Source organism: Vicugna pacos, chromosome 28, assembly GCF_048564905.1.
Source record: "Vicugna pacos chromosome 28, VicPac4, whole genome shotgun sequence".
NCBI lineage: Eukaryota > Metazoa > Chordata > Mammalia > Artiodactyla > Camelidae > Vicugna > Vicugna pacos.
Window position 1 is genome coordinate 8,573,097 of NC_133014.1, and position 14,263 is coordinate 8,587,359.

Consider the following 14,263-nt stretch of genomic DNA (forward strand, 5'->3'; position numbering starts at 1 on the left):
AATTGGTGTGAAAGTAAATGATGAGATGGCATCCCTAAAAACCAGTCAGAGCTGTACTTAACTCTTTTTCTTGATCAAGCTCAGCAAACTTTGTGCAAAGGGCCAGAGAGTGAATTTTTGAGGGTCGGTGTACCACAGACTGTCTCCATCACCTGTTCGTCTTTGTTTCTTTTTTCAGTCACTTAAAAAAGGGAAAAATCATTCTCAGCCCACAAGCCGTAAAAACAGGCCACAGGTCAGGTCTGGCCCATGGGCCGCAGTTTGCCAACTCCAGTTGTAGATACCAAAGGATGAGTCTCTGGCACCCAGTAACAGTGAGCATAAAACATTAGGGTTTTAAATGAGTTGTATCAAGTCACCATTATCAAAAAGGTATACTTAAAAAGACATGGAGGAGAGGATATAGCTCAGTGGTAGAGCATGTGCTTAGCATGCATGAGGCCCTAGGTTCAGTCCCGAGCACCTCCATTAAAAATTAAATAAAAATAAATAAGTAAATCTAATTCCCCTCCCCCACATAAATAAATAAATAAATAAATTTTGTTAATGGCATAGACAGAATGGGTTCAATGGTGGCGTACGTGGCTCCTGCAGCTTTACTAGTCTGCCTACCTGGGCAATCTCGCTGGTGCATTGGGGCAGGGGGCTGGCATCCAGGGACATCACCACTGCTCTCCTGTCTGGCTGGGACGTAAGCTTCTCGGGGGCAGGGATTGTGTTATTGGTGGTCACTGCTGTGTCCCCGGGACATGGAGCTGTACCTGGGAAACAGCCAGCACTCAGATGCTTGTCTTGGGAGCACCCACATCTTTTACAATAATAGGCTTTTTGTAGCCCTGTTTCAGTCTCTGTCCATATATGACTTATGTGGTATTTATGTGCCGGGCCCTGTTCTGAGGACGCCGTTTAGTTCCACATCACAGCACTGTGAGGTCGTCTCCCGCAGCCTGCAGACGAGAGGCCAAGGTCACGTGGATGGTTAAGGGAGAGCTGGGATTTGGACCCCGCCCCCTTGAGTTCTTAGAACCCCCTAAGTGACACACGTGGCCTCTCATCCTGGTCACATCAGGCTCTAAACAGATTTGAAAGGATCTCTGGTTGTCACTTCTGTGACTTTTCAAAGCTCTGTCACCTTCTGAAATATAAAAAAGTACAGGTGACCCTTGAACAGTGAGGGTTCGAACTGCATGGTCCACTTAGCGTGGGTTTTTCTCCAGTGGCAAAGACCACGTGCTGCATGGCCCGTGGGTGGGAGGAACCGCAGGTGTGGGGGGCAGAGTGTGAGTTACACACAGATTAGCCTCCGTTGTTCACGCGGCCGCTGTATCCTGAGAGACACACAGAGTTGTCAGATTTGGTGAGTTTGCTAGAACGCATTGAACTGCACACTTAAGTGGGCATGTCTTAATTGTACTTAAATTATGCCTCAAAAAAGTTGATTTTTTTTAAATATTGTAATCAAAAGGTCAAACATGATTTGAAAAGCTTTAATTAGAGAAGAAAGAAAGTAGAGGAAGAGACCTTTACTAACCAGAAAGAGTCCAGCCTCTTCAAGAAAGAAAAAAAATTTAATGGCTGTTTTCTGAGCTATTTAGAAAGCAAGTGTTATTTCACTTGGATTTTTATCCCCAGGGAAAGGAAAGCCTCTTCAGCGCAAGGTTAAAGCTCCTAATAAGAAGCAGGAGGAGAAGGAGAAGAAGGGAAAGGGCAAAGCCCCGGAAGACGAGCTGAAGGACTCCTTGGCTGACGACGACAGCTCCTCCACCACCACGGAGACCTCCAACCCCGACACGGAGCCGCTCCTCAAGGAGGTACGGCCGCTCGGCCCGCGCCTGTGACCCGCGTCTCCTAGGTCGGGCTCCAGCCCAGAGTGAACGTGTCCCGTGTGCCGTGAGCACATGTTCTGAGGGTCCGTGCTCAGAGCGCAGAGATGCCCAGACAGTCTCCCTCCTGCGGTGGCCGCTGCGGCTCTGCAGGGGACGGTCTCCTCTTCCCAGGGAGCAAACTTGGAAGCCCGTTAATCCGGTAAAATAGATAGAAATGCAAAACACGGCTTGAAAGTTAGACTCCCTGGAATAGTAACTACTCTGACTCCTGAAAATTGTTTCAAATTCTGAATGTCACAAGAGGATGAGGAGGAATTACAGCACTCTGACTGATTCTGTTGGACCGGTCCTGTCGCATCACCGCTGGTGCAGGGGCTCCAGGAGCAGCCACTCCCCACACAGTGACTGTGACCCAGGCGTCCGGGGTTGCCCGTCACGGGGCAGCCACCCAGCGCACCTCAGCACATCAAGAAGTTGCCTCACTCCTGGTCCTCAGCTCCCGAGTGGTCACAGGCGTTGGGTAGCAGTGCAGGTGCCTGGCCCCGTGGCCATCGGCTCAGCCGAGGGCTCTGTCCCTGCAGTGAACGTGTCTGAGAGTGTGAGCTATAAATGGTCTGCAGAGAAGTGGGGGCGTAATTCTTCTTGGCATTTTTATTTTTAACTAACTATATTTAAAATGAGCCAAATATAGCCTTTAATATTGGAGAGCAGAATTTCTTCCTCAGTCTTAATCTAGTGCCTGAAGGAATCATTTCTTAAAGATCCCCAGCAGTGTCATCCGCGTATATTAATTTTTAAAGTAAAATCTGGACGTGACACTTCCTTGTCAGCCGCCCTCCCCTTTGCATCCCTCACTTTGGGCGGGTGCGCTGCAGCCCCTCAGTCCAGTCCACAGCTCGGACCGGGCTTCCATGCTGTGTCACCTCAGTGGCGCATGTCTCCCACCGAGGAGCAGAATGCGTGCAGCTGATCCCGGCGCGGGGTCCCGGTGCTCTCTGATGGGAACAGGCACTTGGAAAGCATCTTCAGCACAGACTTTCTCCACAGCTCTGCCGCCCGCTTCGTTTCTGCCTTTCCAGCTTTTTCCTCCCATCTCAGCGGCTCCTCTCCACTGACCCCATCAGCTGTACCCACTGGCGTAATCTCACCTCTCTGCCATTGGTCTCCTCATGTTTTCCCATCTCCTTCCCCGTCACTCGCTTCCCTACAGACTCAGCTCGGGACCCCAGCCTCTGAGCCAGTTCTTCTCCCCTGCTGACCAGCTCTTCTGTGGAGTTCATGTGCTTTTCTTTCTCTAACTGATCTATTCGTCAATTGTGTGCATTCTCTTCCCAACCAGATTGCAAACGCGGCAGCTCATCTTGTACGTGTCTTTTCCAACCCTGTTCCCCATTCGTTCAGCAGATGTGTGTCAGGTACCTGAGTGCTGGGTGGTTGAGAAACAGCAGTGGATGAAAAGACCAGGCTCCTGTCCTCAAGGGGCCTGCAGTCTGCAAAGTTCTTGACGAGTCAGGTGCTCCAGAAATACTTACTGAATAACTCAGAGTAGTCTCAGAAGATGTCTGGGCAGGAGGGTGTTACCCTTCCTCTATGGTTAAATAGATGGGCCTGTGCGACCTATTAAAAGCCAGGCTGCCTTTCCAACTGCAAGCTGTGAGGCCCAATGGACCCTGTAGCTCTCCGCACACCTCTGCGCTTCCTTTCTGCAAGTGTGTCTTCCGCTGGTTAGCTCAGTGCACCCAGCGCGGCTCAAACTCTCTGATGAAGAACCAGGTTTTGAGTTTTTATTTCCAGTCTGTCCCATATGTGGTCCTTGTGCACATGCACGGTGCACACCCACTCCACATGCAGCTGCCCCGTGAGGTCACCGGCACCCGAATGGTACCTGCCTGTCCCGGAGACTAGCCCGCCGAGCTCATGCGTGGATGCATCACTACGAGCTGACTCTAGAGTGCGTGGTGCGGGCTCTGTGCCCCGCTGGTCGCGGACACAGAAGCAGCGTGGCTGGGCCAGCCGGGTCACGCAGCTCTAAGATGCAGCTTGGGTGTGGCCTTCTCAGTCCGAGCCCGCAGGACAGCTCTTCAGGGCTCCGGTCATGGCCAGTGGACATTTCCACATGAAGACATAAGTTGGTCTCTAACCATCATGTGTGTTGCCCTCCTGCTAGACTTTACCATCCCTGGGAAGGGACTGGACCCTCTTGTAACCCCATTGTCTGGCACCAAGTGGGTGACCAGTGAAAGTTTGCCGAATGAGTGAATGCATAGCTCAGCCCCTCCTGGGGAGCGTGAGTAGCTAGGGTCCCACCTGCCCCAGCACCGTTGACGCGCCCGCGTCGCTCGTGAGCACTTAGCAAACCAGCGCAAACACTCAGTGCTGCCCACACTGCCTCCTTACCCGCATCTTCCTTGTGCACAGGATTAGGAGCATTGCCACGAGTGTAGAACTTCCTTTATACTGTAGTCCTCACTTTTCTTGTGAAAAAGGTGAGGTTTTGCTCACCCATGCTTAAAAACAAGAAGCTACCGATTTGTTGGTACCATTGTCACCTGCAGTCAGGGTGTGAGTGTGAATTAAAGTGACGTTCCTTATAGCTCACACTCACCAAAACATAAATCAGAGGCTCAAAAACTGACAGAGCCACAGTGGTTAGAGATAGAGTTGAAAAAAGGAGTTTATCGTTTTTATACATGTGATGTGTGTGTGCACTACATCTTTGGTTCTGTGTCTTTGCCTTCAAACACGACTGTGTCAGTCATTTTTATTAATCCTTCTCAGCAATTAATGTACTTTTTTTTTTACAGGATACAGAAAAGCAAAAGGGAAAACAAGCCATGACTGAAAAACATGAAAACGAAATGTCTCAAGTGAAACAAAAAAGCAAAAAACTCCTAAATGTTAAGAAAGAAATCCCAACAGATGTGAAACCCAGGTAAGAAAAATGAATGAGTCAAGAGACATGAGGTATGCAAAAGAAGTTACTGGTGAAAACTAGCTAATGTTTTTGTTTGCTTGGTTGGTTTTTTAGGGGGGTTTTGCAACAAAAGCCACGTATCTCATTAGATCCCTCTTGGGTTTTTTCTAATGCCTCAGTGGTCACTGTCTTGATGAGGGATGGCCACGTGCTTCTGACATCAGACATATAAAAGGCAGAGCTAAGAATCTGTAAAAATGGAGGAGGAAAACATAGGTTGGTGATTTGCTCCCAGGCAGAGAGCCTTTCCTCCTCTGCACAGAGATGGGCTTGATGGTCCAGCCACGAGTGTGAGCGTAGCTCGCCTTGCCCGCAGCTCTCTGCCTCTTCCTCCCCCGGACAGGGGCACGTGCAGAGTATTACACGGGCAGAAACAAAGCCTGGCACCTGAACCACCTTTCTGTTTTTCCCTTTAAGCAAGACTCACTTAAATTAAATTGGCACTTACACATTTTACTCAACAGCTTCTTGATACAGATCATCTGGTTTAATTTAGGAAGGGATGAGTCAGCAGAATTAAAATAGTTGTCTGGCACCCTTTTTCCTAAAAACCAACTAACTCTACAGAGGCACAGAGCTGAGCTTTGTATAGACCGTCCCCACCCCCACATTTACTAACGACTTACTTAAAAACAGTTCACACCCACCTCCACCTCCACCTCCACCTCCACCACCACCACCACCACCAGAGGTCTGTGTGGCCCTGTCGGGAGAGCCTTTGTTTTCTAAAAGGTAGAGTTTTTAAATAACCCTGTCAGTCAGAAGTAGAAGGACAGAAGATTTATGAAACTAACCCAGAAACAGTGGGGTTTTTTATGTCAGCCTGTTATCCCACCTGAAATTCTCCTTACTTGGGTTAACTATGCCCGTTGGATTTTTGGTTACTGATACTAATTCCAAATGTCACAACAATTCATTAGAGAAAGTTTGTGAAATATAAACAAAAAAATGAAAATAAAATGACCTTTTTGACCTTATAGACCTTACAAAATGTTTGTAAATAGCCTCTGTTAAAATATATTATTTATGAAATCACACTTTATATAGTGTTCTGTCATCTGCTTACCTTTGGGTGGGGGGTGCTGTGGTGCCACTGGACCTGGAAAGTTTGAACCATTCTGCCTTTTGCAGTCTGGTGAATTAGCATGGTGGACTGTCCCTGTCCCAGAGCTTGGGTGGCAGGGGAAGGAGGAGGGTGTGGTGCCCGGAGGGCATGGGGGGGGCGGGGATGTGTGGGAATCACAGCCCGTGGGTTGGGGACAGAAAGTACACTGAAGTGAGAAATGCCAGAGGCGTATCCATTTTAAGAACATCTGTGTCAATTGGTAAACTTTGTAAGATTTTTTTTTAATGAAAAGCAAGCTGTCAGCTCGGCCCTGAACTGAGCCATGACCAGGAGCACGGTGGAGACCACTGGTGAATTCTGGACGAGTTCTCGGAAGGGGCCACCAGGTTCTCTCAGCCAAGTCAGCCTTCACCGGAAAACATCATTTTTGGACCACGACCGCTTAGCTCCTGTCAGAGCCCCACCCCCACCCCAGACTTGATCTTGGGGGCAGTACAGAGGCAGCTCTGTAGAGAATGATTTTCTGGTCCATAGATTCACATTGTTCACTGGGCTACTTTGTATGAGCCGTCCGCCCAGTTCTCTTCTCCTGCAGATTGCTTCTCTCTCGGCAAGTGTGAGTGTTCTCTTCCTTGGGCTGTGGAATCTTAAAATAGCCCAGCTCACCTCCCATTTGCCTTGGCTCACAGGACGTTCAGAGCCAATTAACTGTCCTGTTTATACGTGTTTATTGTGTTAAGCTTCCCTCTGAATAGTTTAGAGGGAATGTACTCTAAATAAATCGATAAAAATAATATTTAAGTTTCTGCCTAGGATTAGCCCTGAGTTCAAGATTAAAGAAGAAAGTTCATCTCACCCGCGTGGCTGCTCTGCCCTGGGCTCTGGGGAGCTCGTAGGTAGCCCAGGAACGTAGCCCCAGCTCGTTTCACAGTGTCTCTGAGAAGAACACTTTTAAAGCTTTGAATAGCAGAACCTTTGATATTTCTAAGTCACAGAGCTCTCAGAACCTCTGCGTTCAGGAACCCCGCAGGCAGTCTGGATGCTGGGTGAGACTCACTCGAGCGGAATGACTGCACTTGGCAGCTCCTGCGTGGCGAGGTTGTGCCAGCGGCTTCTGCACGGTATCTGAGGCAGGTGCCCCCCGCCCCCCGTTACATGGTATTAAGTAATGGCCCTCGGTTCCTCGTCCGCACTCAGGAGAGCAGAGGATAAATCTGCAGGTGCAGGTGTCTCCCGCACAATATTCAGAGTGCTTAGAGAGCAGCCGGTGAGGACCGTGGGTAGATAATACCTCAGGAAGCCGCATGAGGGCGCGAGCAGTTAAAACTGTAGACGGATCAGCGACTTTTCTCCGCTCTGAAGCAAAGGGATGTATTTGACTGTCTTTCCATTCGTGACTGTTTTTCAGTTCCTTAGAGCTACCATGTTCCGCCCCCTTGGAAAGTAAACAACGTAGAACCCTCCCAACCAAGATTCCTCTTCCAACGACATTGGCAAGTGGATCCAAACCACGAAACTCCCAGAAAACAAAAGGTACTTTCATTTTGGTCACACAGATGAATGATTTGGTCACACAGGCTTGAATGCTTCGTTATGTGAGTAGTGTTAGTTGTGATTCCCAGGAATCACTTGGCAGTTGTCAGTCGTAGAAAGGCTACAGCTGTGTTCTCATCCTCATGAGAAGGTTCTTTGAAACAGACCTGGAAGAAAGGAATTATCCTCCATAATAACTTTCTTTTTCTGAATTTTATGCAGGTACAAATAAATTAGTGGATAACAGGCCACCTGCCCTAACGAAATTCCTCCCAAATAGTCAAGAACTAGGCAACACCAGTAGCTCAGAAGGTGAAAAAGACTCTCCACCACCAGAGTGGGACTCCGTGCCCGTTCACAAGCCCGGCAGCTGTAAGTACCATGACAGTGACGGAGGAACCTCGTGCCCCATCGCCCCCAGCCCACCCCGCTCTGGGCCTGTAAACTCTGCGGGGGTGGGGGCTTTTGCTGCAGGAGCTCCAGCGTCTGGTGTGCTGGAGCTGGCTTGGAGCAGCCAGCGAAAGCCACTGTTAAATAGTCTAGCTGTTGTTAAACTGCTGTAGCTTAATCGGCCGAGGTGGGAGTGTTTATACTAAGTCTCCCAAACAGTGACTTCACCTGCCCGCCCCTGAAGGGCGTGGAAAGGCCTAGTCCCAGCCTGAGGTTGGAGAAGCGGGGGTGCCCACACCATCCAGGAGGGCCTGCAGAACGCGGCCGGGGGCTGGTGATTCCGGGAAGGGCCCAGAATGCAGACAGGACTTCCCGTTTTCTCTTTAAACAGAACACATACCAAAGCTGTAGGTTTTTCTTTCAGGGTTCTGCGTAGAATCAGGCAGAACAGCGAAAGTAACTGATTTGGGAGAGTATAACTCAAAATGTCACATTGAGACTTTTTGTTTTTAATCTCCAGCTACCGATAGTCTTTATAAACTTTCTCTGCAAACGCTCAACGCAGACATCTTCCTGAAACAGCGCCAGACCTCGCCGCCGCCCGCCTCCCCGTCTCCGCCCGCCGCGCCCTGCCCGTTCGCGTCCCGGGGCAGCTACAGCAGCGTCGTCAACAGCAGCCCGGGCAGGTGGGCCTCGGCCTGGGCCTCGTGCTCAGCTCTCCCCAACCCCGTGGCCCGCCCCACAGATGGAAACACTCGGTGGCCGCAGACAGCGGTCCTGGCTCGCCTCCCACATCTGCTGTTTGCGGCCGACTCACCCCTCTCCTGGGCTTAGCCCCTCTTCCTACTGCCCCAGTGGTGCCCCTGTCCCACCCATCCCTGAGGACCGAGAAGTGTACCAGGTGGCTTACCAGAATCATGTTCTAGTTCAAGAGCCACTAAGCGGAGACCTACCGGCGATCCCGAGTTGAGGAAATGGGTTTGTGGGTCACTTACTTGACCTCATAGAGGGTTAGCTTAGCAGCTAAAGGGAAGGGCAGGACCCGGAGCAGGCATGGGAGGCCACCCCCCCTCCAGGCACACAGGACACCCCACGGGAGGCGTGGAGCACGCGTTGTCCTCTACCCATTAGTGTAACAGTGCCCTCAGTGGTGATAGTCAGGGACTGAGCTCGCCTCGAGCGCCTGCACCGTTCCCACACCGGGCAGCTGTCACCATGTTGCGTCCCCCCAGCCAGCCGGGTCAGGTCCCCTCACCACCCCTGCCTCCCACACGAGGAGGTGCCCAGCCGAACCTCCAGCGAGCCTGCCCTGAGGTTCACTGCTGCCCAAAGAGGCCGGAAGCACTGAGGCCTGGTGTGCGCGGCCCTGCTTGGGGCCCTCGTGCAGGGAGCTCCTGACCTGCTAATGGCGAAGGTGATTTTGCAGGCACGGTCGTGGTCGTCCCCTGTTTCACATTCTCCTCCTTGTTTGTCAGCCTCGGGGCTCCCTTTTAAGTGTTCTCTCTAAAATAGGATTACCTCCTTTCCAGGCAACCTAGAATTTTTTTCCCTTACCCTAGATCCCTTGTTTTCCACTTGACTACACGGTCTCAGGCCCCAGAGTGCTGACGTGGGCAAGGTCGTGCCCTGTGGGCTGCCCTGGGCTGTTCCCGGACCCGTCTTGAACCCTGGGTTGGGCCACAGCCCAGGCCCTGCAGGGCTCAGTCCCAGGGACACGTGCCTCCGAGGGGACTGAGCTGCTCTCTCCTTGCTTCTTCCTTTAAGTGACCCTAAAATGAAGCAGCCGAGTGGAAGCAAACACAAACTGACAAAGGCAGCCTCGCTCCCCGGCAAGAACGGCAACCCCACCTTTGCTGCGGTCACGGCCGGCTACGACAAGAGCCCGGGTGAGTGGCTTGGCGTCGGGAGCCGCGTGCCAGCTGCGCCTCGGCGTGGGGGGCGCCTGCGGCCCGCGCGCCCACGACTGACTCAGGGCCCGTCGTTACAGGTGGGAATGGCTTTGCCAAAGTTTCTTCAAGCAAAACAGATTTTTCCAGCAGCCTTGGCATTTCACACACTCCCGTTGACAGCGATGGCTCAGACAGGTATGGCTGGCCCGTCTTTTCCGTGGGCGGCGGGCTTCTCAGGCCAGGTTAGCCCCTTTTGTCCAGGCTGCGCTTGGAGGCGCTTGTCCGGTGGGAGCAGACGCCCACGCGTGGGGCCAGCGGCAGCGCTGCCAGAGGGAAGGCAGAGGGAGACGCGTGCTCGCCTTCCGAGTCTCTTCTCATCCTCCTCCGTGACGGTCGCTGTGGAAGGGCTGTGATCTGATCACTAGAAAGAGAGGAGCAAATGTGTATTTGAGAGGAAGGAAACTGGTTCAAATACTGGGCAATTCATGGTCAGTTATTGGACATGCCACTTCTTTGACCCAAAGCAAGCACGGTGGCCTGGCTGTGACTGCCTCGGGCCATTGTCCCGATGAGTAACCGCGGCAGTGAAGTCATGCAGACTGTCAGTACGGGGAGTCCCAGCCTTCCCTGCTTGACACTGAAAGCACATGAATCCTAGATTCATCGTAGATTTGAAACAGGTTTTTAAATTTAATAAGTCTTCCCTTTCCAAAAGGTGAACCTAAGGGAAAAACACCTCTTTTCTCTGTAAAACACTGGCTGGGAAGCAGGCCCTCAGCTCAGGACAGGGTGGTGTGAGCTCCGAGGCTCTCTGGGTGGCATCCCTTGTGGGGAAGGAGCCGTTTCCAGGCCCCTTTGTGCGCAGTCGCCGAGCGCCCTGCGAGGCAGGGCCCCCGCCGTGGCCCTGCGGGTGACGCGCCCGGTTCCACTAACCGTCCTGCGTTTGTGTTTCCTCTTGTCACGTCCAGCCCGGGCTTCTGGAGTCCCGTCAGCAACCCCAGCAGCCCTGACTTCACACCCCTCAATTCATTCTCGGCCTTTGGAAATTCTTTTAACCTAACTGGTGGTGAGTGTCTAGCAGTTGCCTGTGACAGGAGCCTGTGGGACGGGGCTGAGGGGCAGGGGAGGTCTCATTTCACGTGTGGAGAAGCACACGGAAACGGGGAAGGCCGAGGGTCATTTCGTGGACGTTTGTAGAAGATGCGTTTCTCTGCGTCAGTGCAGTCAGGCGCTGACAGACGCCAGACACACGGGCTGACTGTAGGGAAGCGGGTCTGATGGTGCCCTCCCGGGGAGCTCCGGCCCGCCCAGCCCTCAACAGTGTCTGTGCACGGGGCCTGGCACAGCCTCCCGGACAAGGGCTCCTTCCCCTCGCGCCCCAGCCCGAAGGCGCACCAGGCCCCACTCAGTGCTGCGTGCGTCCCAGCTGGTTTGTGTTCCGCTGCGGTAATGAAAGAGCTTTGAGCAAGGATTCTGTGTCCTAGGTGTGACTCCTGGCTCTACTGGGGCTCCCTATTTCTTCTTGCTACCCAGAGTTAGGGACAACGATGTGAATTTTACGTCAGTAATGATCATGGCGTTAGAACTGGGGGATCTCGCACTCAGTCGTCCAGTGATAGGTGTGGGGGAGGTATTCAGATCATGTGCTGGCGGTCTGGGGGACATGCCCCTGCAGCCCCATTGTCCCCGAGTGTGGTGGGAGCTGACAGAGGGGGCGTGAGGGTGGGATGCCTGCCCTGGGGCACACGCCCACCCCCAGCACAGACTTGCCTCCGCTTCTTCACTTCCAGAAGTTTTCAGCAAGCTCGGGTTGTCTCGATCCTGCAATCAGGCCTCCCAGAGGAGCTGGAACGAGCTTAGCAGTGGGCCCTCGTACCTTTGGGACTCTCCAGCCACAGACCCCAGCCCTTCCTGGCCAACCAGTTCCGGTTCCCCGACCCACACGGCCACAGTGAGTGCTCTGGCTTGGGCCCCGCCTGCTCACTGTCACTGCTGTCGCTGTCCCTGGGGTGGTGCTGACAGTTGTAAAGGACAGACCTCCACGTGGAGGGGGTGGGGTAGTGCAGCCCGCGTCTCCATTGCCGAGTCTTCATACTCTGCCAAAATGACCATCAGTCCTCTCCAGAGCTGCGATGGGACGGGACGGTCAAGAAATTGTAGGAGGAATAACTGAGCAGCGGGAGGTTGGCCTCTGAATTCTCGCTTACTTGGCCTCCCGACCTAAAATTAGACCACAAAGTGGCTGAGGGCCCATGTCCGGTCCCTCCACCTCCCGGGTCAGACAGTGACTGAGGGCAGCGTTTTCCTGGGTTCTGAGAAGCCCCCGGGTCTCAGCTGGAGCTTTCCCGGTGTGCACTTGCTTCCTTCTCAGCTGAATTTTTCTGCAAAGATCTGCTCCAAAAAAAGTATTCTTATTGCAGAAAATGATTACTGTTTTCAGCTTTTACAAAATTATGACAGAAAAATATGATCCCACTGTGATTACATCTTCATTCTCAGGAAAACCAGATTAGACGTCCAAGGTGTCATGATAGATATTTTAACATAATAGATTACAAAGTTTGCTTTCGCTCGTCTTCATTCTGGCTTCAGTCTGACAGGCGTCCTAACCATTCTTTAAAACACGGGTCAGTGACCGCCTTAGGCTTTGCGGGCCGCTTATTTCCGGGGCAGCCTGTTCAGCTGCGCCGTGTGGTGCGCAGGGAGCAGAGTAACAGCTCTGGTAACAGCGAACCTGGACTCACAGAAGCAGGGCTGGATTTAGAATGTCACACCCATCTGCTCAGACCGAGGGGGCTACGTGAATGAAGTATTTTTTAAATTAAATAAAGTGAAAGAAGTCTATGGTCCAGCCCGTTTCTAATGTAACCTTCCCCACTTACCGTCTGCCTGCCTCTCACCCGTGACGCCCCACGTTGTGTGTTTTCTGTTCCGTCAGTCCATCCTTGGCAACACCAGCGGCCTGTGGTCCACCACGCCCTTCAGCAGCTCCATCTGGTCCAGCAACCTGAACAGCACCCTTCCCTTCCCCAGCCCGGCCACCTCGCTGACCAGCATCGGCCTCCCGGGCCCCGACAGCCCCTCTGCCCCGCACGCAGCCGCCGTCCCCGGCGCCGCCGCCGACCTGGGGCAGACCTACAACCCGTGGCGGATCTGGGGCCCCACCATCGGAAGAAGAAGCTCCGACCCTTGGTCAAATTCGCACTTCCCTCATGAGAATTGAAATTAGGCCAAAAAAAAAAAGTGGGGGCCCCTTGTCTAGATCATGATACGCCAGTTTCTGAGACATCTTTTTAAGGCTCTTGCCGCCGTAGACGCCCACTCCCCCCCTCATCTTTGCAGAACAGACTCCAGCAGGGCAGGCTTGCACCACTCGCTTCTTTCAGATCTTTCTTGCAATTATGATAATATGAGATTTGCTGTTGTGCTTTTAGAGGAAAGTCTGGACTCAGCCACAAACTCCAGTAAGACCTGTACATCTGAAAACCTTAACTGTTACCAAGTTTCCACCACCTGTCTTCTTCCATTCTTTCTTTATCTGTATGAACACAAATTTGACATTACAGCTAAGGAAGTAACTTGAGTTGATTCAGAAGTCCTGGCATGTGACAGTTTTATTAAATTACCAAGTTTGAGTTTTAATAATTTCACAATATTAAGCGCCAAGATCTAATTTTAAAAATGTATGAGGACTTTGTGCTGAAAAATACAGAGTATTTTTTTAAAATAAGGCTGTCTTGGTTTAAAAGCAGATTACAGAAATGTAAGTCAACTTTAAGAACAGTGAATGAATGTGCAAACATTCGGTTGAGACCACATGCATTTTCTGTGCTGTTTGTATTTGAGGTATGTATCATTTGTATACCTGAATTTATTTTAAAGATAAACTGAAATGCACATAACCAAGTCTTGAGATACAAGATTGAATGTGTATTTCTTAAAAATACAACTTTGTGTTGTACTTTGAAATAAATGATGCTTTTTTCAAAAGCCTTGAATTGTTATGTGTCTTTTTTTTCTCTTTTACATACAAAATGCACGTATGGAGTCTCCCACACCAAAGTGAGCCACTCTATCGTTCCCTGACTCTGGAGTTTGACTTATGGCTGCAACCCCTGCAGTCTCATTAAATTCTGGGTGTTTCCATAGTATTCACTAAGGGCCCTTAGAAAAAGTTCACACATCTGAAATTTATTTTTCCTTTTAAAAAGATGTGTGTTGACCCTTTTCCAGTTTTAAAACCCCCACAACTCCGGAAAATGGTGCCTGTAGAGCCGCGGAGATACCAGGCGAGTTCCATGGGCCCGGATGCTTGATTGCGGAATCTTTCAGAAAGTACTGCCTGCTCCAGCTTGCTTTTCTCATCCACCATTTTCCAGCCTATTTTAAAGCCAGCCTTTGCTGGGTAACCAGAGACACTAAACATAAATGTTCTGTTTGGGGCCAGTTACATCACAAAGCCATATCCACAAAGGCCAGAGTGGTTTAGTTAAGCATCACACGGAGTGATTTTGAGTCTGACCTGTTCTCTGCTTTGTACCAAGCTCAGCAGAACTGGCCGCATCACTGTCCCAGTGATGCTCTG

At 51.4% G+C, this 14,263-nt stretch overlaps 1 protein-coding gene across 2 annotated transcripts in view; it reads left to right on the forward strand.

Annotated features, from left to right (window-relative positions):
* TMEM131 (transmembrane protein 131) overlaps window positions 1-13,671 on the forward strand; it is a 139,537-nt gene extending 125,866 nt beyond the window's left edge. The window contains exons 32-41 of one of the 2 annotated variants that reach the window (XM_072951373.1): window positions 1,633-1,811; window positions 4,631-4,758; window positions 7,275-7,399; window positions 7,622-7,771; window positions 8,310-8,475; window positions 9,554-9,675; window positions 9,777-9,873; window positions 10,647-10,744; window positions 11,472-11,629; window positions 12,617-13,671. In XM_072951373.1, coding sequence (XP_072807474.1) covers window positions 1,633-1,811; window positions 4,631-4,758; window positions 7,275-7,399; window positions 7,622-7,771; window positions 8,310-8,475; window positions 9,554-9,675; window positions 9,777-9,873; window positions 10,647-10,744; window positions 11,472-11,629; window positions 12,617-12,901 — 1,508 coding nt within the window. In that variant the 3' untranslated portion in view covers window positions 12,902-13,671. Of the gene's footprint in view, window positions 1-1,632; window positions 1,812-4,630; window positions 4,759-7,274; window positions 7,400-7,621; window positions 7,772-8,309; window positions 8,476-9,553; window positions 9,676-9,776; window positions 9,874-10,646; window positions 10,745-11,468; window positions 11,630-12,616 lie in introns of both variants that reach the window. The other variant, XM_072951372.1, reaches the window with a different exon arrangement.
* The last annotated feature ends 592 nt before the right edge of the window (window positions 13,672-14,263 follow it).